Source organism: Schistocerca cancellata, chromosome 3 (assembly GCF_023864275.1).
Source record: "Schistocerca cancellata isolate TAMUIC-IGC-003103 chromosome 3, iqSchCanc2.1, whole genome shotgun sequence".
Lineage (NCBI taxonomy): Eukaryota > Metazoa > Arthropoda > Insecta > Orthoptera > Acrididae > Schistocerca > Schistocerca cancellata.
This window is the reverse complement of record NC_064628.1, coordinates 89,910,626-89,937,740: the sequence shown is the minus strand read 5'-3', so window position 1 is coordinate 89,937,740 and position 27,115 is coordinate 89,910,626. Positions and strand designations below refer to the sequence as shown.

The 27,115-nt window shown below is 45.8% G+C and overlaps 1 protein-coding gene across 1 annotated transcript in view; it reads right to left on the bottom strand.

Moving 5' to 3' along the window:
* Positions 1-26,887, bottom strand: part of LOC126177086 (DNA-binding protein D-ETS-4) — a 163,142-nt gene extending 136,255 nt beyond the window's left edge. Inside the window, exon 1 of the mRNA XM_049924334.1 lies at positions 26,756-26,887. Within this exon, the coding sequence (XP_049780291.1) occupies positions 26,756-26,794 (39 nt within the window). The 5' untranslated portion in view covers positions 26,795-26,887. The remainder of the gene's footprint in view (positions 1-26,755) is intronic.
* Between the last annotated feature and the right edge of the window lie 228 nt (positions 26,888-27,115).

Sequence of the window (27,115 nt, the reverse complement as noted above, 5' to 3'; positions counted from 1 at the left end):
TCAGCGAATCGTATCATTGATATCCTTTCACCTTGTATTTTAATTCCACTCTTGAACCTTTCTTTTATTTCCATCATACTGTAATTTAAAAACTTAGAATCTACCAAGTGAAGTCGATAGTTCCAGCGGTTCATATCGTGATCGCCACTTCAGGTAACCAGGCATTGTGCTCTCTCCCCATCATAATTAAGATGATAGGGACAAATCTGAGTCTCCGATTTATAATCAGTTCGAGCCGTCAGGCGCTCTACCGCCATCCGTGCGCCAGCCGTTGCGGCCGTGTTCAAGAGTCGTGCTACTCGAATGTTCACTTTTGTCATTATCAGCAGCTATGTACGTAAGCGTTATTCTCGTCTTGCTCTCTAACTTATCAGTTCGATAGCGCATTATCGCCAACAAAGTATATACTCGTTTGTGTGAGAACGAACCCGAGGCTAAAGCTCTATTTTTTGCATTTCTAGCAAACATTTGTTGCATAACATTACATCATCTTTTCTTACGCCACCAGACGTTCACTAATTTGCTTCTAGCGCGCATTTCTTTAAGAATGCTGGAAGGTGAAGTGAAAAATAACACATTCTGTTGCAAAGGTTACTCGTAAATGTCTCACAAAGCGGTGTTGTTCACCAGGCTGTTTCCTTTCATATAAACAAACACATCAAAAAAAAAGTTTTGCATCACTCCGGATCCCAGAACTCTTGAAGATAGACGTTGACTGTGGATCTTGTATCACAGACACAGTCCCTTTGACTGTTCACAGATGTCACTAAACCCTCCCAAAGATGTAAACAACCGTGCATGAGCAGCGCCTCTTAGACGGAGGGGTCCAACAGCCGATCAGTTCCAGTCATTCTACGAGGAAGGAGGTACATGGCTCGTGTTATCTGTAGTTCAACCATGCCTAGACGGTCAATATCGCGGTTCGATCGCGTCCGCATTGGTACTATGTGCCAGGAAGAGCTCTCAATAAGGGAAGTGTCCAGGCGTCTCAGAATGAACCAAAGCGATGCAAAGTTTGGACATGGAGGAGATACAGAGAGACAGGAACTGTCGATGACATGCCTCGCTCAGGCGCCCAAGAGCTACTACTGCAGTGTATGACCGCTACCTACGGATTATGGCTCGGAGGAAGTCTGACAGCAACGCCACCATGTTGAATAACGCTTTTCGTGCAGCGACAGGACGTCGTGTTACAACTGTGCGCAACAGGCTGCATGATGCGCAACTTCACTCCTGACGTCCATGGCGAGGTCCATCTTTGCAACCACGACACCATGCAGCGCGGTACAGATGGGCCCAACAACATGCCGAATGGACCGCTCAGGATTGGCATCACGTTCTCTTCACCGATGAGTGTCGCATATGTCTTCAACCAGGCAATCGTCGGAGACGTGTTTGGAGGCAACCCGGTCAGGCTGAACGCCTCAGAAACTCTGTACAGCGAATGCAGTGAGGTGGAGGTTCCATGCTGTTTTGAGGTGGCATTATGTTGGGCCGACATACGCCGCTGGTGGTCATGGAAGGCGCTGTAGCGGCTGTACGATACGTGAATGCCATTCTCCGACCGATAGTGCAACCATATTGGCAGCATATTGGCGAGGCATTCGTCTTCATGGACGCATTCGCGCCCACATCGTGCACATCTTGTGAATTACTTCCTTCAGGATAACGACATCGCTCAACTAGAGTGGCCAGCATGTTCTCCAGACATGAACCCTATCGAACATGCCCGGGATATATTGAAAAGAGCTGTTTATGAATGATGTGACCCACCCACCGCTCTGAGGGATCTACGCCGAATGGCCGTTGAGGAGTGGGACAATCTGGAGCAACAATACCTTGATGAACTTGTGGATAGTATGCCATGACGAATATAGGCATGCATCAATGCAAGAGGAAATGCTGCTGGGTATTGGAGGTACCGGTGTGTACAGTAATCTGGACCACCACCTCTGAGGGTCTCGCTGTGTGGTGGTACAACATGCAATGTGTGGTTTTCATGAGCAATAAAAAGGGCGGAAATGATGTTTATGTTGACCTCTATTCCAATTTTCTGTACAGGTCCCGGAACTCTCGGAACCGAGGTGATGCAAAACTTTTTTTTGGATGTGTGTATATGTTTTCCTGAGAATTTCACACGTCGTGCACTGTTTTACGTAAGATTTGTAATTTCTAAACATTACCACTGGTTGCAGTAGATACACTGTCTGATGAAAAATACTCGGACATCCTTACGTAATACGAAACGGACCAGAAAGCGCACAAGAGGCGGGCCCGCCAGTATAAAAGGAGAAAGGGGATGTTGTGCTGTCAGTAGAGAAACAGTTAAAGCAGAATGGATCGGTCACGAGAGCTCAGTTGCTTCGAACATGGAGTATTCTTTGAATGTCACCTGAGTAACAAGACCATCGGGGAATTTCAACCGTTCTAAAGCTGCCCAAGCCGACTATTGGCGATGCGATTATGAAGTGAAAACGCGAAGGAACAACCACGTACAAACAAAGTCCAGACAGACCTAATGAACTGACAGAGAGGAACCGCGCAGCATTGCGGAGGGTGGTTGTACAAAATCGCATGAAATACGGCGGAGGAATCACTCGCGAGTTTCAAAATGCTACTAGTAGTCCGTATAACACAGTGACTACGCCCAGGGAGATAAAAATAATGGGGTACTATGTTCGAGTACCCCCTCATAGGACACACATTTCTGTACTCAGTACTAATTGACGTGTGAGGTCGTGTAAAGGGCGACGCCACTGTGTAGTGAATGACTGGAAGCGAACGACTTGGAACGATGAATCACACAAGACCCTTTGGCAATCCGATAGGTTTGGTTTTGGCGAATGCCAGGAGAACGTTACCTGCCATCACGTGTACAGCTAACAGTGAAGTACAGACGAAGTGGTCTTAAAACGGTATTTTTCGTGGTTTAGGTATGGTGCCCTTATTGCGCTGAAGAAAACGGTAAACCCATACTGCCATTAAGCAACACCTGTGAGGCAATGGTTTGTGGACAATAACATTCCTGAGATGAACTGGTCTGTCCAGAGTTCTAGTGGAACACCTTTGGGATGCGCTAACACGTCGACTTCTTCCCAGACGCCAGCGTCCAACATTCCCACCTTCGCTGGTCTCAGATCTCGAGGGAGAATGGGCTGCAGTTCCTCCACAGACATTCAGACACCGCACTGAAAGAGTCCCCAGTAGAGTTCAAGCCACCATAAAGGCAAAGGGTAGGCACACCTCGTATTAATGTCACTAATAGGTGTCTGGATGCTTTTGACCTGGTACATCTACATCTACATTTATACTCCGCAAGCCACCCAACGGTGTGTGGCGGAGGGCACTGTACGTATATGCTTTGCTGTAACAAAGTCTTAAGAGACCTAGGGCGTGTGAGGTCCGTTCAATAAGTAATGCAACACATTTTTTCTTCGACCTATTTCGGTTGGAAAAAAATGCTGAATTTTTGGAATATTCCCGCTTCAGACCCCACAGTTTCATGAAGTTCCGATAGGCGACGCCTCAATACGTAGCTTTCAAAATGGCGCCTGTATCAGAGGCGCGTTCCACGCAGAAAGCCAGAGTCTCGCTGATATTCATAGGCGCTTGCAGAACTGGCCGTGAACAAAAGCACGGCGAGTCGGTGGGCGAGGCTTCTGTCAAAAAAATTGTTCAAATGGCTCTGAGCACTATGCGACTTAACTTGTGAGGTCATCAGTCGCTTAGAACTTAGAACCAATTAAACCTAACTAACCTAAGGACATCACACACATCCATGCCCGAGGCAGGATTCGAACCTGCGACCGTAGCGGTCGCTCGGTTCCAGACTGTAGCGCCTATAACCGCACGGCCAAGGCTTCTGTCGTCATGACAACAAGATCGCCCAAATCTGTCCGATGCCCCAGGTGTCAGCCGGCCGCACGCACCTGTGACTTCTGCATTGTTTGAACGTGCGGACACCCTCATTCGAGGTGATTAACTGATCACAATCAAACACCTCGCTGCTCGACTGGACGTCCATGTTGGTAGTGCTGGCACACTCGTCCACCAGTTGAGGTACTCAAAAGTGTGTACTGGGTTCCTCGTCTCTTAGTGGAAGACAGTAAAGAGCAACGAAGGACAATCTGTGCGGAATTGCTTGCGCGTTACTTAGCTGATGGCGATAATTTTCCATCGAACATCGTCACAAGCGATGAAACGTGGATTCATTACGTCGAACCGGGAACAATAAGGCAATCCACAGAGTGGCACCACACCGCATCTACTCAGAAGAGAAAGTTCAAAGCCGCACCGTAGCCGATGAGGTCATGCCAACGGTCTTCCGGGACTCTGAAGGGGTTATTCTATTTGGTGTGCTCCCTCATGGTGCAACGACCACCTCTGAAGTGTTTTGTGCTACCCTCAGAAAACTGAGGAACGACTTCGCCACATAATTGCACACGAATTTCTCCTTCTCCAAGACAACGAAGGCCTCACACATGTCTCCCCACCCATGACGAACACACAAGGGAACCTCCACATCGCACCCCCCTCAGATTTAGTTATAAGTTGGCACAGTGGATAGGCCTTGAAAAACTGAACACAGACCAATCGAGAAAACAGGAAGAAGTTGTGTGGAACTATGAAAAAAAGAAGCAAAATATACAAACTGAGTCGTCCATGCGAAGATATGCAACATCAAGGATAACATGAGCTCAGAAGCGCCGTGGTCCCGTGGTTAGCGTGAGCAGCTGCGAAACGAGAGATCCTTGGTTCAAGTCTTCCTTCGAGCGTAAAATTTAATTTTTTTATTTTCAGACAATTATCAAAGTTCAGGCACTCACACATAATCAACTTCGCTCTCCGAAATTCCAGGACATGTTCGGATTTGCTTGGACATATGCAGGATTTGACGGTCTACACACGGAAAAAATTTAAAACGTTAAAAACATGTGTTTTGACAGAGCACATGGAAAAATGTGCGACTGTGAATCTGTTGGATTCATTTGTTGCAGTTTATGTGACAAACATGTTTTCATCACTTTTTTGGGAGTGATTCTCACATCCACAAGAAAACCTAAATCGGGCAAGGTAGAAGAATCTTTTTACCCATTCGCCGAGTGTACAAGTTAGGTGGGTCGACAACATATTCCTGTCATATGACGCACATGCCCTCACCAGTGTCGTATAGAATATATCAGACGAGTTTTCCTGTGTAGGAATCGGCTGACCTATGACCTTGCGATCAAAAGTTTTCGGTTCCCATTGGAGAGGCACGTCCTTTCGTCTACTAATCGCACAATTTTGCGGTGCGGTCGCAAAACACAGACACTAAACTTATTACAGTGAATAGAGACGTCAATGAACGAATGGACAGGTCATAACTTTGCGAAAATAAAGAAAAACTTTTCACTTGAGGGGAGACTAGAACCAAGTACCTCTCGTTCCGCAGCTGCTCACGCTAACCACGGGCCCACGGCGCTCCTGACTTCAGATCATCCTTGATGTTGCCTATCTTCGCATGGACTACTCAGTTTGTATATGTTGCTTATTTTTTTCATAGTTCCACACAACTTCTTCCTGTTTTTTCGATTGATCTGTGTTCAGTTTTTCAAGGCCTATCCACTGTGCCAACTTTTAACTAAATCTGAGGGGGGTGCGATGGGGAGGTTCCCTTGTCAGAAATCTTCATTGGAGTGTCCTTCCTCATCCACCCGAAGTCCAAATCTCGCTCATTCTGAATGCCATCTGTTTGCTCCAATGAAGGCTGCACAGAGGGGGAAGCAGTACGTGGATGATGGGGAGGTTATTGGTACAGTAAGATACTGGCTCCGAGGTCAACCAGTAGAGTGGTACCATGCGGTCATACAGGCCCTGCCACTAAGGTGGCGTAAGGCCGTCACACTGAATGATTAGTATGTGGGAAAATAGGGGTTTCGTTGCCAAAAGTGTTGTGAATTATACACTCCTGGAAATTGAAATAAGAACACCGTGAATTCATTGTCACAGGAAGGGGAAACTTTATTGACATATTCCTGGGGTCAGATACATCACATGATCACACTGACAGAACCACAGGCACGTAGACACAGGCAACAGAGCATGCACAATGTCGGCACTAGTACAGTGTATATCCACCTTTCGCAGCAATGCAGGCTGCTATTCTCCCATGGAGACGATCGTAGAGATGCTGGATGTAGTCCTGTGGAACGGCTTGCCATGCCATTTCCACCTGGCGCCTCAGTTGGACCAGCGTTCGTGCTGGACGTGCAGATCGCGTAAGACGACGCTTCATCCAGTCCCAAACATGCTCAATGGGGGACAGATCCGGAGATCTTGCTGGCCAGGGTAGTTGACTTACACCTTCTAGAGCACGTTGGGTGGCACGGGATACATGCGGACGTGCATTGTCCTGTTGGAACAGCAAGTTCCCTTGCCGGTCTAGGAATGGTAGAACGATGGGTTCGATGACGGTTTGGATGTACCGTGCACTATTCAGTGTCCCCTCGACGATCACCAGTGGTGTACGGCCAGTGTAGGAGATCGCTCCCCACACCATGATGCCGGGTGTTGGCCTGTGTGCCTCGGTCGTATGCAGTCCTGATTGTGGCGCTCACCTGCACGGCGCCAAACACGCATACGACCATCATTGGCACCAAGGCAGAAGCGACTCTCATCGCTGAAGACGACACGTCTCCATTCGTCCCTCCATTCACGCCTGTCGCGACACCACTGGAGGCGGGCTGCACGATGTTGGGGCGTGAGCGGAAGACGGCCTAACGGTGTGCGGGACCGTAGCCCAGCTTCATGGAGACGGTTGCGAATGGTCCTCGCCGATACCCCAGGAGCAACAGTGTCCCTAATTTGCTGGGAAGTGGCGGTGCGGTGCCCTACGGCACTGCGTAGGATCCTACGGTCTTGGCGTGCATCCGTGCGTCGCTCCGGTCCGGTCCCAGGTCGACGGGCACGTGCACCTTCCGCCGACCACTGGCGACAACATCGATGTACTGTGGAGACCTCACGCCCCACGTCTTGAGCAATTCGGCGGTACGTCCACCCGGCCTCCCGCATGCCCACTATACGCCCTCGCTCAAAGTCCGTCAACTGCACATACGGTTCACGTCCACGCTGTCGCGGCATGCTACCAGTGTTAAAGACTGCGATGGAGCTCCGTGTGCCACGGCAAACTGGCTGACACTGACGGCGGCGGTGCACAAATGCTGCGCAGCTAGCGCCATTCGACGGCCAACACAGCGGTTCCTGGTGTGTCCGCTGTGCCGTGCGTGTGATCATTGCTTGTACAGCCCTCTCGCAGTGTCCGGAGCAAGTATGGTGGGTCTGACACACCGGTGTCAATGTGTTCCTTTTTTCAATTCCAGGAGTGTATTTTGTATTGGAGTTGAGAAGAAAAAAAATGTTTGAAGGGAAAAAAAGAGTGTTGCACCATTACTGAACGGCTGTCGTATATGAACTTTTCCGCCAGCAGTAGAGAGAACAATGTTACACAGCAGGGTAGCCGTCCGACCTGCGGCTAGCATTAAGCCGACGCCTGCCGTTGCACGGACTGCTGAGCGTCCTACGCGGCGCGTTTCCCAGAAGCCCCGCCCCCTGCCGCCCTGCCACACCTGCTGCTGTCGCCCACACGCGCTGCCGGCCCCAATTAACGCCGCCCTGGAAGCGGGCGCGCTGACACGCAGGCGTCGCGACGGCCGAACAGCCACGGCGAGAGGTTACGCAGGTGGGAAAGGAAGGCGGCGTAACACTCGCGAAACTGTAAATTTACAGAACCTTAGGAAAGTATGCGACCATTATGTTGCCACCACCGTATCAACGCTATTTAGCCACCCCTACCGATAGGTTTTATGCAACCCGCAACGCCTTCAAAAACCATGCGGTTCATTTCGTATTCTCTCGCTCGCTAAGTGCAGACTATTAGCCCTGCACATCAAATGAACAGAACCTTTTTGAAGAAAATTTAATGTAGTTAAATGTTGTACTGTGATATGTCTTCTTTCGAGGCCACGTTTTTCGAGTTACTGAAGAAAAATGCCTTTGAACGTCTCTTTTGTACATTTTTCTTGAATAATTCGAACACTACAGCGTGTAGCAAAAACCACATCACAGTACAAAATTTTAACTACATTAAATTTCCTGTAAAAGGTCCTGTTCATTTTTTTTCTGTACATCTACATCTACATTTATACTCCGCACGCCACCCAACGGTGTGTGGCGAAGGGCACTTTACGTGCCGCTGTCATTACCTCCCTTTCCTGTTCCAGCCGCGTATGGTTCGCGGGGAGAACGACTGCCGGAAAGCCTCCGTGCGCGCTCGAATCTCTCTAATTTTACATTCGTGATCTCCTCGGGACGTATAAGTAGGGGGAAGCAATATATTCGATACCTCATTCAGAAACGCACCCTCTCTAAACCTGGACAGCAAGCTACACCGCGATGCAGAGCGCCTCTCTTGCAGAGTCGGCCACTAGAGTTTGCTAAACATCTCCGTAACGCTGTCACGCTTACCAAATAACCCTGTGACGAAACGCGCCGCTCTTCTTTGGATCTTCTCTATCTTCTCTGTCAAGCCGACCTGGTAAGGATCCCACACTGATGAGCAATACTCAAGTATAGGCCGAACGAGTGTTTTCTAAGCCACCTCCTTTGTTGACGGACTACATTTTCTAAGGACTGTCCCAATCTCAACCTGGCACCCGACTTACCAACAATTAATTTTATATGTTCATTCCAAAAATGGCTCTGACCACTATGGGACTTAACATCTAAGGTCATCAGCCCCCTAGAACTTAGAACTACTTAAACCTAACTAACCTAAGGACATCACACACATCCATGCCCGAGGCAGGATTCGAACCTGCGACCGTAGCAGTCGCGCGGTTCCGGACTGAAGCGCTTAGAACCGCAAGACCACCGCGGCCGGCCATATGATCATTCCACTTCCGTACGCATACTCCCAGTTATTTTACAGAAGTAACTGCTACCAGTGTTTGTTCCGATATCATATAATCATAAAATGAAGGATTCTTCTTTCTATGTGTTCGCAATATATTACATTTGTCTATGTTAAGGGTCAGTTGTCACTCCCTGCACCAAGAGCCTATCCGCTGCAGATCTTCCTGCATATCGCTGCAATTTTCTAATGCTGAAAATTCTCTGTATATTACAGCATCATCCGCGAAAAGTCGCATAGAACTTCCGATACTATCTACTAGGTCATTTATATATATATTGTGAAAGACCCAATAGTTTGCACAAAGCCAACAAGAGAATATGAAAATCTTGCACGTGGTATTTGAAGGTGCTGTGGGTTGCATAAAATCAGTGGGTAGGGGCAGCTGAGTCACCCTATATATCGCGTAGCGATGAAAGGTATAAACCGAAGAGAGAGTAGGGCTTGTGCAGCTTATATACTATCATTATTCCCTCGCAACATGTGAAAGGAAATCGATAGTATTTATTCATTTATTTATGCTATTATTTCACGTAGCAGGATTAGGACCTTAAGACCCTCTCCTACATTTAAGCAGACTTCCTTCCCAGTGAACAAAAAAAAATATATTTTTTATGATGCATGAGCAATACTCAGAGATTGGACAACAATACGAAGACATCGCGTGAAATGCCTGCTTGAACATAAGCGCAGATGCCGGCCAAGCCTACTTGTTGCCGGCCGGAGTGGCCGTGCGGTTCTAGGCGCTACAGTCTGGAGCTGAGCGACCGCTACGGTCGCAGGTTCGGATCCTGCCTCGGGCATGGATGTGTGTGATGTCCTTAGGTTAGTTAGGTTTAAGTAGTTCTAAGTTCTAGGCGACTGATGACCTCAGAAGTGAAGTCGCATAGTGCTCAGAGCCATTTGAACCTATTTGTTGTGCAGTTGTATTTGACCAGGAATGGCTCCCGTGCAATTCCCTCAATACGTTGCCTGTGTCAGTCGTGGCCAGAACAGCGTTCAGTGTAGTAAGTGCATTATGACAGAGCTAAGTGAATTTGAACGTGGGCACATTGCTGGAGCTCGTATGGTGGATGCTTTTATACCCAAGGGACCTGAAGCGTTTGGTGCTTCAAGAGCTACCGTACCACATGCAGGGAAAGCGGAAAAAATGTCATCCACGAAGTCACAACGCGGACGAAAGTATGTGTTGAGTGATCATGACAGACGATCATTGAAGAGGACTGTGACGGAGAGAAAGAGAAGAGGGCGACAGGTGCAAAAGTCACCTGCGAACCCTGTCAGTACCAAAACAACATGAATAGTGCTCCATAAGCAGGGAATTACACGGCGACCTGGAATTCCAAAACTACTCATCAGTAATGCAAATAACCGTAACAGGATAACATGGTGCCGAAGCCTAAAACGTGGACTATGGAGAATGGAGCATTGGAAGAAAGTCATCCAGTCGGATGAATCATGATTCAAACTTATGGCTGAGTTTACATGCCATGAGTGAAACATAGGGGGGGGGGGGGGGTTCAGTGATGCTTTGGGCAGCCACATCGTGGTATTCCGAGGGCCCCATAGGTGCTCTGTAGGGCCCCATTACTGTCAGACATTATGTGACCATCTTGACTGATCATGTCCATCCCACGGTACAATGTCTGTTTCCCGAGGATTATTTGAGCATTTTGGCGATGAGTCCACGCCATGGAACAATGTTTGTCTCCCAAGGATTATGTGACAATTTTGGCGAAAAGGTTCATCCCATGGTACAATGTTTTTGTCCTAAGGATTATGTGACCGTTTTGGCGATCAGGTCCATCTCATAGCACAAAGTTTCTTCCGCAGTGGTGATCCTGTGGTCCAAGCCGACAGGGCCCACATCGTCCAGGACTGGTTTTCAGGGCACGAGAATGAATTATCGCATCTGACCTGGCCATCACCGTGACGAGATCTCAATATTGTTGAGCCTCCTGGGCTACATTGGAGAGAATGGTGCGTGATTGCTGTCCAGCTCCATCGTTGTTACCTGAACCTGTCACTATTTTGCAGGAATACTACTATAAGATTCCCTTGGAGAATGTACAGGACCTGTATTTATCCATTCCGAGACGAGTGGAAGCTGTTTTGAACAACAGGACATAATGAATCTATACTAATCAGAGGAAGAGCCTGAAATAATAGGGTAAGATTGTCAGTTGTGATGTAAAGGAGAAAACAAAGTAGTAATAAGACGAGAAAAGCATAGATAGTTTGCAGTGTGACAGAGGTACTGGGGAGCATTGGAGAGAAAAAGCCAACTGGGATATGCCGGGAGAGAAGCTAAACTGATGATAAAAGGCGTAACTGAATGCTGTCATTCGGTTTCTGATGGCTACGGACGCCATCGCAAAAAAACAAAAGAAGAAAAAGAAAATATTAATATGTATGGCATATCTTATAATGTCATTCACCCCAACACACAACACTGAAAATGAACCAAAGTAAGGAGAAACAGTTGACAGTTAGGTGCTCGTTAACAAACGGGAGAGCAGAATTTTCTTACTTTTGAAGGCGATCGAGTGAATGACCGAGTTGCATACAAGTATTTTCCTGTGATTTATCTTATGACACGCTTGCCGCAACAGGTTAAACAGCAGTGAACTGTAAAGCCATTTGTACGAGCAGGTCAGTGATCAAGTGCATGAGGCAAAAGAACGGAAAAAGCGACACGAGATAGTCGGTGTCACGGTGTGTTTACCGTTGACCCAAAGGCACGTGTCTTTGACGTCACACTTGTGACTGCGTGGTGGACTGCTCCTTGCACCGACCTCTTCTCCCGCTGCCTCCATATCACTCTGAAATCGCACCCAACTGGAAAACTGGTCGGAACATTGTGTCAGTAACGCCTAATCCATACTCTTAAAGTAGCAGCAGCTGTTTTGGAATGTCTAAATCTCTAACCGGTATGCGTCGCTTATCACCCGTCGCATAGTCATGTAGATCCCAATCCTTGCCACAGAAAAGCCGTTGGTCCTCTCTTCACCACTCATTTACAACAATGGATGCCATAGTCAGTAACGGGTCGATCACCAGTAATTCTTGTTCTTCTGCACTTCACTGATTACTCTTTAAGTAAGTTCCACAGCATTGTCTGTTTATCTCTTCTTAGGTCTTCCTCGCTTAGTTGTCTCTCTCTCTTTTCCCGAGGAAGAAATGATAAAAAATTGGAAATTTGTGGTTGGGTCTTATGGGACCAGACTGCTGAGGTCATCGGTCCCTAAGCTTACGCACTACTTAATCTAACTTAAGGGGCTCCGGAACGCCCTATACTTGCAATGTTAAAATAACGCTTATAAATTACATCTTTCCTCACAAAGTATTTGAGGTAGGAAGTTGAACTTTTTGCTGATTATTTATTGGAATATGGGCTACAACTTAACACAGGGATTTTACAAAATTTTAGTTCAGTTATTAAAGATGATTTTTTTTCAATTGTAATGAAAATTCACAACATTTTTTTGCAATTTTTTATTTATATATTCAAAAATATACAGTTTTTTGGAAAAAGGCTGTGTTAAATTATGCAGAAGGTACTGTGTAACATTTACTGAAAGTTTGAAACAAATATGTTTGGAAGATCCTTAGAAAACATGTAATTAGTATGAGAAAATAAAAGTTTTGGGAATTGAGCGACAAAGATTGGATTAACTTTTTAGTGCATTCCAGGTCCATGGGATGGATTATCTTCATCCTCTGCAAACTCCTCCTCCAGCTTCCTCTTGTTCCTCCTCCTGTTTACTCTTGCTTGTATTTCTAGACTCTTTACAGCCCTGTCTGCAGTCCGAAGGCGTTCCTTGTCTAAAGCAAGCATCGCTCGTACCATGTTAGAACCTATCTTCATTCCCATATTTCTAAATACCTTGCACCTTACAATGTTGCCATCATTGAGAGTCGCAACAGCATCATACACACCAAAGTGAAGTGTTTCTATTCCAACAAATACAGTCTTGGGGATTCTCGACCATATAACACTATTTACACTTTCATTGGGGTTTTGAGTTTTTCCGTGAATACACTTTTTCAACAGTTCAGGTGCTGCTAAGTCTCTGAAAATAGGTTAGCCACAACACATACTTTATCTCACATCACTAAAATGTACCTGATGAACACGGACGTTAATAATAACACCATTTGACAGCAGTTTAACAGCGCCACAGTGGGTCACGCCCATGTAGAACACATTTAAAAAAAATTTAAAAATAGTTGTAGTCTTCGGAATTTAATAAATTATATATCTATTAAAGTAAAAATTGAACTTTTCATGATTTTGAGCCTTTCCGGAGCCCCTTAAACTAACTAACTCAAACTAACTAACTTAAACTAACTAACAAGACGCACAGCCATGCCCGTGGGAGGACTCGAACCTCCGACGTGGAGAGACGCGTGGGCCGTGACAAGGCGCCCAAGACCGCGCGGCTACCTCGCGAGGCAAGTAATGCTAAAAGTATCCCTCTTTCATCTCAGGTATTAATTTTTAAGATATTGTGTATATTTCCAAATGTAGCCTCTTTTACAACTGATTTTTATTACTGGTCAGGTCAATTTGACATCATCTCGTATACGAGTAGCTAAAAAATTATATACATACGCAAATGATGTTGGTAACAGTATTTTTTATTCGTACTAGACAAATGGCCGAGAAATTACCACGTTATGCTTAATTTTAGCGATGTAGAACGTCGTATTATTTAGATAGATAATTCGGACAGTGAAGTGCTCGTTGTAGGTAACTTTTATCAATACCAAGGCAATATTTCCAGAAATGAAAGTATTTAAAAACTCTCTTTTTGTATTTTCATACTAATGCCCGTACACTTATTCAAATTTTTGTTTCTGTCATTATTACAAATACAGAAAACTGTCGGTTTCATTGGAGCTTAAAGAAAGTGATAATATCAACTGAAAAGTTGCGCAAGTGCGGTCCACGAAAGGAAATAATCTTCGCAGAAGGCAAAGTCTCATTTAGCTTGACTCGCACAAGTCTTCTGACTACCCATCGTTCGACTTTTACATATTCTCACTCTTTGGACTGTTCCGTTCACGAACAGGTACAAAACGATGTAGTTTCAGAAACGTATAAACGTTTCGCCAGCGGAGGAAGTCACAACATAGTTTCTCGTTCTCCGTGGCATAAAACTGAAATGTTATTCTGTTTTATAAAATTGAAGCTTTGCGACAAATTGATATGCTGAACTAAACATTTCAGCTGTGTCCAGAGGAAAAAGGTAGCGTCTGTAACTATGTCTTGCAATAACATCGATATTGATAGTGCTAATTTCGTTACAACAAAAAAGCCTCGCTACAAAGGACTTCGTGACGAGTCGTACAACGACCGCTGTATCGCTCAAATTTGTGTTTTGGGATCAAGTCCTTCCTGAACTACTGCCTTATAGAACCGCCTAAATTCAGAGTGTTACGTCTCTATTTGTATTGGTTCTAGTCGTCCCTCGATCAGGTACGTGGTCGGCGAACTCTGCGGAAGGCAGCGCAGTTTTATACGCGGTCACCAGCGGACAGTTGACTGCGTCGTCGGCAGCGCCTATCTCGTGACCTTTGCCGCCTCGCTGCGTCCAGGATCTTGTTTACTGGACGTTCTCGCCGCAGCTACGTTCTCTATCAGGCTTGGGAGACGCGGCTGGAGAGAACCCAGAATCATCCAGCAAGCGGGTCGTCCTCAGGCCGAACGCAGGTTTGAACACCTCAAGTGCTTTGCTCGGCATGGTCCTATTGGACTCACTCACCCGGGCAGTTACAGGGAAACTTCCAATTTAGCGTGGACTCCGAACCACAGTTTCAGTTCATATGTAGAGAGTAAAAGCGCCTAGAACCGCTCGGTCACAGCGGCGAGCACCCATTTCATTCATACGTATAGGGTGTCCAACAAAAGACACCCTAATCTTAAAATTAAGCAACATGAAGACAAATATCGATATAAGAATGCAACAGACGTTTCGTTTATTGTGGAAGCGGTAGTAATTTTCGAAGGAAGAGCTTGAAATCATGTAGTCCACTGAGCAACGTGTGCTCCTGGTACTGGAATACCACAGGTTAGAACAATGTATTACAACAACATTTGCCGGCCGCTGTGCCCGAGCGGTTCTAGGGGCTTAAGTACGAAACCGCACTGCTGCTACGGTCGCAGGTTCGAATCCTGCCTCGGGCATGGATGTGTGTGCTGTTCTTAGGCTAGTTAGGTTTAAGTAGTTCTAACAAGGGAACCTCCCCATCGCACCCCCGTCAGATTTATTTATAAGTTGGCACAGTGGATAGGCCTTGAAAAACTGAACACAGATCAATCGAGAAAACAGGAAGAAGTAGTGTGGAACTATGAAAAAAAAAATAAGCAAAATATACAAACTGAGTAGTCCATGAGGAAGATAGGCAAGCCGGCCGGAGTGGCCGAGCGGTTAAAGGCGCTACAGTCTGGAACCGCACGACCGCTACGGTCGCAGGTTCGAATCCTGCCTCGGGCATGGATGTGTGTGATGTCCTTAGGTTAGTTAGGTTTAAGTAGTTCTAAGTTCTAGGGGACTTATGACCACAGCAGTTGCGTCCCATAGTACTCAGAGCCATTTGAACCATTTTTGAAGATAGGCAACATCAAGGATAATTTGAGAGCAGCAGCGCCGTGGTCCCGTGGTTAGCGTGAGCAGCTACGGAACGAGAGGTCCTTGGTTCAAGTCTTCCCTCGCGTGAAAAGTTTACTTTTTTTATTTTTAAATGAGGGAATGCTTTCTTGGACACCCTATATAAACTTTCAGTACTACGAGTATAGTAAGTATCAAGATTATAGTAGTTTGACGTGAGATAGGTCACAGTCTCCACGTAATTAGTAAACATGATAGATTCCGGTTCCAGTTATCAAAACATATTTTATATTTTCTTTTTTCTCGAATGCACTTCGAGTGCTATTCATCTTCAAGCAGAAATCTAAACTCAAATTGCCATAAAAACTCGAAGCGAGTACGAACGGTGTCTAAGTCATACGATACCCACACAAACGTAAAACGACAACAGTGACCTACTGCATTTTCTCCCGTTCGTATGGTCCCACTTTTCAGTCCGATAACAAATATAGAAGACAGGCATTATGGTGGGAAATAGCTGTAATAAAAAAAATAATTTTTGACATTTGTAAGCGGAAACGAACATGCCTAATATCCAGATCACCATTTTTTTTTACAGTTATACACGCAAACACTCACATAGGGTGAATGTTGCGAACGAATGGGTCCAACGGAGCCATTCACAAAACTGAACGGAAGGACCGGGAAACTATTTACAACGTAAAGCGTTCGAGATGAACTCCAGTTTGTTATAACAAACGGTGAGATAAGAGGACTTGAAAGGCGCGCAGGTGACCAGTCGCAACTGTTGCTGGACTAGTCTCCTGCGGGATCTAATTGTCTGTCATCCGTGACTCGACGCTTTTCACCGGCGGCGCCGGCATGTTCTTTGCGTGGTATTTCCTCTACAGGGTAACAAGCGAGTAGCTCGACAAGTAAAAAGAAAAGGCAAAATTAAAGGTCACCGCAACAACGCCAATTCCAGGTATTACACAGACGTCCGAGACATTTTCTTCTTGCGCCATCACTATATTTATGTTCAGCTCCTACGCAGTTTACTTGGGAAAAACTATCACATAGCGTAGAGAACCACGATCATATTTAGACTTGTGCTGACCCGATCATACACACTTGAAAACTTCGGTTATGCATCAACGATAATAGTAAATATTCCTAGGACTACTGATGATATTAGTAAAGTTTTTCAGTATGAGGCTCCAAGTGGACCAGCTGCAGAGAATGTTCACACCTATCCACATGTCCATACACTATCTACACGTGCCTAAATTAAGATCACTTTAAATTCAGTTCCCAGTCCTCGTGACCAGTCTGTGTCGATGAGACGCTAGGCTCCACTCTAATTTTCCTGCTTCTCTCCTGTCTCGAATCACGCTTGGAGAATGTTAGGATGAATCGTTGAACAAGAACATTGAGTATTCCTTCCCGTAGTCTTACATAGCTGGGATAGGCTTTTGGTACAGAGGACGCACAACTCGTAAATGGTCACTCATTTCTTCCTCAAATGTTCCTTAAGCACTTGACACTCTGCACGACGATGTTGGTCGACTCTGTACTTGGGTTCTATGAAATCAAATTCAACGAATGCTGTGAAGAATATCACTGTTGCACTACAAGCAGAGGAACTAAGCTGTGTGTTTGTGTGTGTGTGTGTGTGTGTGTGTGTGTGTGTGTTTGGATGGATTGGTGGGCTGGTTAAGACGCTCTACTGCGAGGTTGCTTTTTTCATTAATTGGCTTTCGGGAGGTGCCCATACAGCCATCTCAACAGTATAAGATGCGACAGTGTGTTTTGATGATTTCGAAGGTTCGTTAGGGCCGAGCTGCATCCTGGTACGAAGCTGCAGAGGCTTAGACTTGTCATGTGACGCCATTCAAGCGATTTTCGTGTCAGTTGTGACGGCACGAAGATAAGGACAACACAACACCCAGTCATCGAACGGAGAAAATCTCCGACTCGACGGGGAAACAGCGAGGATAGTAACATTTTGTTAAAATAGTCCTAGTCAATTGTAATGAAGACTTGTAAAAGTCAAAACGCGTAGAATTCACATTCAGCTACAGTGCTACTCATTCACACACATGCACGCACACTAAAATTGTGAAAATAATGAATATAGTCTGAAACCTGGATAGGATAACGAGGAGGAGGCTGAAGTATCCAGGGAAAAGACTGGCTTGCTAACAACTTAAGAAACCCGGATGAACCAAGCAAACTGATAACATGATTAAAATTTCTCCATAATAATGTAAGGAAGGATCGTACATTTTACGTCATCTTTATTCACATCATCCTCTTTGTTTCTTTGTCTTCTAAAATAAATAGTATGTCAGCAAGTAGACAAGCCTTCGGAATACGGAGCATAGACTGTCGGCTCAGTTACCGGCACTCGAACACAGTTTGGAGCCACAGTGACAAAAAAGGTTGAACAATTATTCGAGTTCATACCCCTTTCTGACCGTCATATTTTTTGAATTTTCCAATACCCATTACTGATGGATGATGGGATGGGTCATTCAGTGAAAGTAACACAACCTAGAGCACATTAAACGTTAACAAAAACAGAATAAAATAAAAATAATTTGTTAAATAGAGGTGGAAAGAAAAATGCTGAAATGTTTTCTTGGAGAAGTCCACAACTGATATCTCCCATTACTTATTAAAAAATTGAGCTAGTGTAAAACAGAAAAGAAGCTAAAGTGAGGATCGGATGCATGATCACAATTTCCACACGAAATCATTATACAACTTTATGTTTCGTGTACTGTTGTCATTGCTGACTGACTGAAAAGCAATACATCTTAATAATAATACTGAGGTTGTAGCCAAGTGAAAAATAAATTCTCACATAGGTGCCAGAGCCATTGCACGAAGTGGGAAGCTCAGAGCAGGGTCGGAGGGAGTGGCAAGAATGGTTAGCAAGGGCCGTTCGAAACTTTGGTTATTTTTAGCCCAGTCGTGTTTCGGATCATTTATTTTTTTACTTGGCCTATTTCAGATTTAGGTTTTCATTTTCAGCTGAATAATCGTGAAGGGCAGAGAAAAACTGCGTATGTAGGAATGAATTACCGGCTACAGTACTTGACATACAACCAGTCAAAGCCTCCTGTAACTCTTGGTGGGAACTGGAGCAATGGGGACCCTTTATTTCTGAGACAATACGTCCCATCCGAAATATGAAGTCGCAGTGGAAATGGAAATGAGCGTTTGGCGTCATTGGCCGGGAGGCCCCTTGCGGGGCAGGTCCGGCCGCCTTGGTGCAGGTCTTATTTACATTCGACGCCACAGTGGGCGACCTGCGCGCCGGATGGGGATGAAATGGTGATGAAAACAACGCAACACCCAGTCCCTGAGCCGAGAAGATCCCCGGCGCAGCCGGGAATCGAACTCGGGCCCCTTAGGACGACATCCGTGACGCTGACATTCAGCTATCAGGGCGGACAACTCATAGTGTGTGTGTATGTGTTCGTCTGTGTGTGAGAATACACACCGAGGGGACGAAAGTCATGGGATAGCGATATGCACATGGCGGTAGTATCGCGTACACGAAGTACAGGGTGATTCAAAAAGAATACCACAACTTTAGGAATTTCAAACTCTGCAACGACAAAAGGCAGAGCTAAGCACTATCTGTCGGCGAATTAAGGGAGCTATAAAGTTTCATTTAGTTGTACATTTGTTCGCTTGAGGCGCTGTTGACTAGGCGTCAGCGTCAGTTGATGCTAAGATGGCGACCGCTCAACAGAAAGCTTTTTGTGTTATTGAGTACGGCAGAAGTGAATCGACGACAGTTGTTCAGCGTGCATTTCGAACGAAGTATGGTGTTAAACCTCCTGATAGGTGGTGTATTAAACGTTGGTATAAACAGTTTACAGAGAGTGGGTGTTTGTGCAAAGGGAAAAGTTCTGGACGGCCGAGAACGAGTGATGAAAATGTAGCACGCATCCAGCAAGCATTTGTTCGCAGCCCAGGAAAATCGACTCGCAGAACTAGCAGAGAGCTGCAAATTCCACAATCAACTGTATGGAGAGTCCTACGAAAAAGGTTAGTTATGAAACCTTATCGTCTGAAATTGGTTCAAGCACTGTCTGCTCCACTGGCCTCCAAGAAGCCCTGATCTTACCCCCTGCGATTTTTTCTTATGGGGGTATGTTAAGGATACGGTGTTTCGGCCACCTCTCCCAGCCACCATTGATGATTTGAAACGAGAAATAACAGCAGCTATCCAAACTGTTACGCCTGATATGCTACAGAGAGTGTGGAACGAGTTGGAGTATCGGGTTGATATTGCTCGAGTATCTGGAGGGGGCCATATTGAACACCTCTGAACTTGTTTTTGAGTGAAAAAAACCTTTTTAAATACTCTTTGTAATGATGTATAACAGAAGGTTACATTATGTTTCTTTCATTAAATACACATTTTTAAAGTTGTGGTATTCTTTTTGAATCACCCTGTGTAAAACGGCGGTGCACTGACGAGCTTTTATTTGTACTCAGTTGATTCATTTGAAAAAATCTTTCCGACGTGTTTATGGTCCCACGACAGGAATTAAAAGATATTGAACGCAGATGGTAGTTGGAGCTAGACGCATGGGACATTCCATTTCCGAAATCGTAACGGAATTCAATATTCCGAGAACCACAGTGTCAAGAGTGTGTCGAGACTACTTAATTTCAGGCATTACCTCTCAACCACGGATAACGCAGTGGCCCACGGCATTCACTTAACGACCGAGAGCAGCGGCGTCTGGCAGTGTTGTCAGTGCCAGCAGACAAGCAACAGTGCGTGAAATAACTACAGAAATCAATGTGCGATGTATGGCGAACGCATCCGTTACGACAGTGCGGCGAAATTTGGCGTTAATGGGCTGTGGCAGCAGACGAGCGACGTGGGTGCCTTTGCTAACAGCGCGACTTCGCCTGCAGCGCCTCTCGTGGGCTCGTGACCATATTGGTTGGACCCTATACGACTGGATAACGGTGTCCTGGTCAGATGAGTCACAATTCCAGTTGGTATGGTTCGAGTGCGACACAGAGCCCACGGAGCCATGGAACCAAGCTGTGCAGGCTGGTGGTGGCTCTATAATGGTGTGGGCTGTGTTTACATGGAATGGACTGAGTCCTCTGGTGCTACCGAACCGATCATTGAGTAGAATTGTTTATGTCGCAGCCATTTATGGTGTTCATGTTCCCAAACAACGATGGAATATTTATGGATGACAAGTCGCCACGTGACTGGGCCACAATTGGTCGTGATTGGTTTGAAGAACATCGTGGACAATTTGAGCCAATTATTTGGGCATCCAGATCGCCGTCCATTAATCCCACTGAAAATTTATGGTATCAACAAAAGCAAAACAAGGATAATGGAATGTAGTCGAATTAAGTCGGGTGATGCTGAGGAAATTAGATTAGGAAATGAAACACTTAAAGTAGTAAAGTAGTTTTGCTATTTGGGGAGAAAAGTAACTGATGATAGTCGAAGTAGAGAGGATATAAAATGTAGACTGGCGATGACAAGGAAAGCGTTTCTGAAGAAGAGAAATTTGTTAACATCGAGTATAGATTTAAGTGTTAGGAAGTCGTTTCTGAAAGTATTTGTATGGAGTGTAGCCATGTATGGAAGTAAAACATGGACGATAAATAGTTTGGACAAGAAGAGAATAGAAGCTTTCGAAATGTGGTGCTACAAAAGAATGCTGAAGATTAGATGGGTAGATCACATAACTAATGAGGAGGTATTGAGTAGAATTGGGGAGAAGAGGAGTTTGTGGCGCAGCTTGACTGGAAGAAGGGATCGGTTGGTAGGACATGTACTGAGGCATCAAGGGATCACCAATTTAGTACTGAAGGGCAGCGTGGAGGGTAAAAATCGTAGAGGGGTACCAAGAAATGAGTACACTAAGCAGATTCAGAAGGATGTAGGCTGCAGTGGGTACTGGGAGATGAAGAAGCTTGCACAGGATAGAGTAGCATGGAGAGCTGCATCAAACCAGTCTCGGGACTGAAGACCACAACAACAACAATCGAGAGGTCAGTTCGTGCACAAAATCTTACAAGCCCGTGACTTTTTGTAAACTCAGTGTAGTGCGTGAGGCGTTTTTGTATAGCTTATCGAGACGAACAGTTTTAACATGACACGTAGGCTAAATTCAAATGGCTATGAGCCCTATGGGACTTAACATCTGAGGTCATCAGTCCCCTAGAACTTAGAACTACTTAAACCTAACTAACCTAAGGACATCACACACATCCATGCTCGAGGCAGGATTCGAACCTGCGACCGTAGCGGTCGCGCGGTTCCAAATTGAAGCGCCTAGAACCGCTCGCCCATACAGGCCGGCAACATGACACGTAGGTCTACATTCAACTTGTGCACATTTTAAGAGAAATGCAAAATAGATAAACCGAACACAGGACGCTATAGCGTGTTCTTTGTATGCAAAAGCAGCGTTGGGTGGGCGACTGGGTTGCGGTGGGGGGGGGGGGGGAGGAGGCGTAAAAGAAGATTAGTGTTTAAAGTTGTTGCCACGGCACAGTCATTAGCGACGGCTCCGTCTATGTTGTAAATGGAGACTGAAAGATGAGTACCTGACACACCTGCTTGGATAAGCGAGCTAGGGGTCTGCAGCCCAAAGAACGCCCTCATGATGGGATTTGGCACCGAAATCGGTACTCATTAAACAAAATAGAAGTGCGACTATAGATCATCATCATTTAAGACTGATTATGCCTTTCAGCGTTCAGTCTGGAGCATAGTCCCCCTTATAAAATTCCTCCATGATCCCTTATTCAGTGCTAACATTAGTGCCTCTTCTGATGTTAAGCCTATTACTTCAAAATCATTCTTAACCGAATTCAAGTAGCTTCTCCTTGGTCTACCCTGACTCCTCCTACCCTCTACTGCTGAACCCATGAGTCTTTTGGGTAACCTTGCTTCTCCCATGCGTGTAACATGACCTCACCATCTAAGCCTGTTTGGCCTGACTGCTACACCTCACTTCCAGTTCTTTCACTCTGTTGCCATCCTGTGAGAATATGCATCCTAAGTACTTGAAACCGTCCACCTGTTCTAACTTTGTTCCTCCTATTTGGCACTCAATCCGTTTATATCTCTTTCCTACTGACATTACTTTCGTTTTGGAGGTGCTAATCTTCATACCATAGTCCTTACATTCTTATCTAGCTGTGAAATATTACTTTGCAAACTTTCAATCGAATCTGCCATCACAATTAAGTCATCCGCATATGCGAGACTGCTTATTTTGTGATCACGTATCTTAATCTCACCCAGCCAGTCTACTGTTTTCAACATATGATACATAAATAATATCAACAACGGTGGAGACAGGTTGACAGTCGGGATACCAGTTACTTTGGAATAAGGCTGGGCACCTCAGACATATTCTGAGTCGCGGTCACCTTTGTGCTCAGACGGCAAAGACTACCACATCCACCGGTTAAACCCTCAGCCGTTAGGGGTAAAACTCAATGGGACCTGGGGCAAATAAGGCTAGCAACCTGCCTCCCTGGTACTTTAAATATGATGCTGGCAACAATCAGAGCAAAATGCCGCGACTATAGATTGAAGCAAATAATTTTTTTTGAAGACTGGAACGTCTGCCGGAGTAGGCGAGCCCTCATTGTTTACGTAAGCATACCATCTCAGAAATGCTGTCAAATACACGTGTGGAGGTACTTCACTGGGTCGGAATGAGGTTACCTAATTCCTTTTTTGAAAACGCTAAATAGAGCAGCTATTTACTTCTTAAATCATAGGATATCTGGCGCAGACGGTTTCCACCTATGCACATTTACATGGTTATTTATATGTGTACATTCTTTCCAGTTTCTGCCATTAAAAAGTTAATAATGGTAGTGTCACCTGGGTGTAATGGATGAGACGGACGAACAGATTGTCTTTGATTACCATCGCCTTGCGCGTTATCTGCGCAGAAGGAAAAGGAAAACAACTCTGCAGACTTACATAAGCATCGCCCAAGGCAGTTTTCTGCGTAGACACAGGGCATGTAATGGAGTTTCAACAGTGGAATGGTCCACTTGAATATGTTCCCAGACCGAATTACAAACAGCGGTACATTCAGACTCTCCGCCTTAAGCAGACGAGTTAGAGATGAGCGTGATATACCGAAATAGTCTTTCAACATTGTCTCGACGTCTTAAGCTTACGATGGAGTGCATTTCGTAACACGAAAGCTAAAAACAATGTCATTTCAGTCTATAAACGCTGCGGATCTGAGAGAAAATGCTCTGATGATTAAGACTTGTGACGTGTGCACTTCAGGAAGACGTTCGAAACTATGCTTTTCATTTTCTCAGCCTGAGTTATTACTCTACGTTCAGAAAGATCAATGGACCGTACTGTTGGTAAACCAAGGGAGGATCCTCAACGGTTAAGGAACTGGCCTCATGTATTTGGAAGATACGGGGTTCGGATCCCTTTGCACTCATTCGGATTAAAGCTTTCCATGATTCCCTAGATAATGTCGGAAGAATACTTGGCTGTTTCCATTCAAAAAGAGACTGACATTGAAATTTACACGTGTTTAATGTCCCCTTGTCGTGAGTGCTCGCCTGCTGCCGGTACGGTGGCACTGTTATCCATCATATTCGGAAGGTGCCACACTGAATTACCATTCCGCCCATTATTGTAATTTCATTTTCTCACTGTATTGTCTAAATACAGAGATGGTTTGTTCAACTAAATACACAGGAATTTCCATCCTCAATCGCTTTTAGTTCTAGGTGACGTTACTGAAATGGAGTGTTTTCTCGTCAAAGTCCTGCCCTCCCTCTAGTTACTTATCCTGAAAACTAATAGTGAAAACGGTCCACGATGTTATATGCTGTGTGGGGGGAAGGGGGGCGGAGTATATGTCGAAAATATTTATGGATGGTCCGTTGTGTTTACGTAATTATTTCATTCGTTATTAAAAGCGTTGGTTTTGACGGTGATTCAGCTGCGTTAGATGGGGACCGATACGACCAAGAAATAAATTAGATTTGCGCGGTTTTCGTTGTTGGAAATGGTTGCCTTAGATCCACAATTATTCAACAGTAGAGCTGTAGGAGGATTGGCCGGGAAGGGGGGAGGGGGTGGGGGAATCTGTGTGGAGATCTCTGCGTGTCCCGCCGTCCCCGTTGGTTCTTAACGGCGTTGTCCATGTGGACAGAGGACTCAGCTCCCATACGGAGCCCCTGATCGACACGTTGCCAGCCACTCCTACCTACATCGGTCTCGTGCGACAGGTGCCAGCCAGCTCAGGGATTTCCAGCGATCGTTCCAGCTCTTCGTCGTAAAAGACGGTTTTCGTGAGCAATGATATTTCTGACTTGAAAAGTCTACTAATAGCTTCTATCTCCCGACTATCTTCGCAACTCCACGGCTGCTTTCTAATACAGCGTAACAAATTGTCTCTGACGCAATTTTTTCTGATCAATATTCTGTAGACTAGAATTCACTAGTCCTAAGGCCACTTGAAAATCCGTGATGAGTGAAAAATGAGCAGCCACTGCAATAGCTTCAGAGATGGCGTCGAAAATACTTCCTCAGAAAGCATAAGCAGAGTTGCATAAGGAAGCGTTTTTCTGTCCTACATTTTAATGTCAGAAACACAGTTTGTCAACAAGATTAAAAAGACACTATCTCCTGATGCTTGACTCATATTCAAGAGAAGCGCATATAAATCCCGGCTGCCTCGAGATTAAGGATTTCAGTTTTTCCTCTGTATCACTTTAGACGAATGTTGGGATGCTTTCTCTCAAAGGCAGGTGTTCCTGCGTCCTCGTCAACTCTAATAGCCCCGCGCCTTAATGAGCTTAATGACGACGGGACGGTTAATTACCACGAAGAGAAGTTTTTGACAGGAGAGAGAGTGCGCCACGCTGTTACGTAACTGCTCAGCGTGGAACTCTCGTACGATTGTAAACATTTCGATGTTTATTGTCTGTTTTCTTGTGATCGATCAGGCTGTCGATAGTAAAATTGTTGATAAAAGTAGGGTCATGCACAAGGTAGAATCATTGAATTCACCACCAAACAGCTCGGAAAATTAAGAAAATGCGTATCTTTGCGATCTGGATAAGATTCGTGTGATTATTCCTCAAAATACAATAATTTTGCCTCGGTATTATTTCACTATTTCGGTAAATGTGTTTGCCGGTCTTAAGGTCCATTTTATGCACTACAGTCGTCAGGTGCCCGACCTTGCAGACCTGGAATGTGGCCTCGGCATGTCACCAACTGCCTGTCCCACCCGTCGAGATATTTGAAGGAATGATGCAACAGGTGCACAGTCCGAGACAAGCGTTGTGACCGGCGCGGAGCAGCGTGTGGTCGGAAAGAAACGGCGATAGTTTCACGATTCTCCGCCTCTCTCAGTTCCCTCCTTTATCCCTCCTTCGCTCCGACTACCAGCTCCTGTGTGTACCGCGTTCGAGGTGTCCGTATTGCGTCTCTAACTAGCACCAAGAAGCAAGATGGCGCGCGCCCGTCCTGACCTCCTTTCTCTCCAGTCGGACAGCCTTGACGGGAGCGACAAAACGACGACATCGACAACGCAGAAAGCCGCCACGAGGTACGCCCTCCGAGAGATCCTTCCACAACATTCACGCGACTGCTGATGTTTTTTCTCGAAAACCGTAAATCACTGTGCCACTTGCTGGTCCATCTGAGACGAAAGTAGAACGTGGTTCCCCGTTTGACATGTCGCCCTATGCCAATGGTCGGCGCACCTCCACCTCTTCGAACTAAAGCGCTTTACGACAGTAAACACAAAAAATAACAAGAAGTGGGCAAATTGGCACCTTATTGAAGAACTCTACGCCTGCATCACTGTAGCTGCAAAGAAGAACTGCGCATCTGAAGAATTTCTGCTGAAATCGGCAAAAGATAGAAGCAGAGAAAGAGCAATAATGACAGCAACAACACTGCCGCATTCAAATAGCGCGGGCAGCTCTAACTGACACGTGCTTTCCAAAATGCCCACAGCAAGTACGTTGGCAGAGATGTGCCACCTGAAATAGGGGTAATCATGTGTTCAAGCAGTCAGCAACACGACAATGCACCGACGTGGAAGAGCGCCGAGTGCCGCTACGATGACGCAGAACCTCCGGGGCAGTCACCTGTCCTCAGGGTAAACAAGAAGCACAATAGGCCATAAAATAAACTCACCGGCTCCCGCAGGGCGTCGAAGTACATGAGGTCGCACATGGTGGCTGCAGGCCGTGTGTCTGTGTGTGTGTGTTGTGTCTCGGCTCAAGCTGCGTGGCTCTTCTGTCTGCCACTTTCCTGCGACTGCTACCCGCCGCTGCGGCCGCCGAGACACGGTACGTAGCGCTCGGGCGCATTCGGGTGCGCTCGGCAGAGTTCGGCGCCGGCTCGCTCCCGACCTCGTCTTGCCTTGCTCCTGCTATATTGGCCGTTCTGGGAATAGAACGGCGGACGATTAATAAATCGGCGACGCCTGGCAGAAACTGCGGCGATCGAAATGAAAACAAACGACTGTCATCCGCTGGATGTTTACAAGAGGGG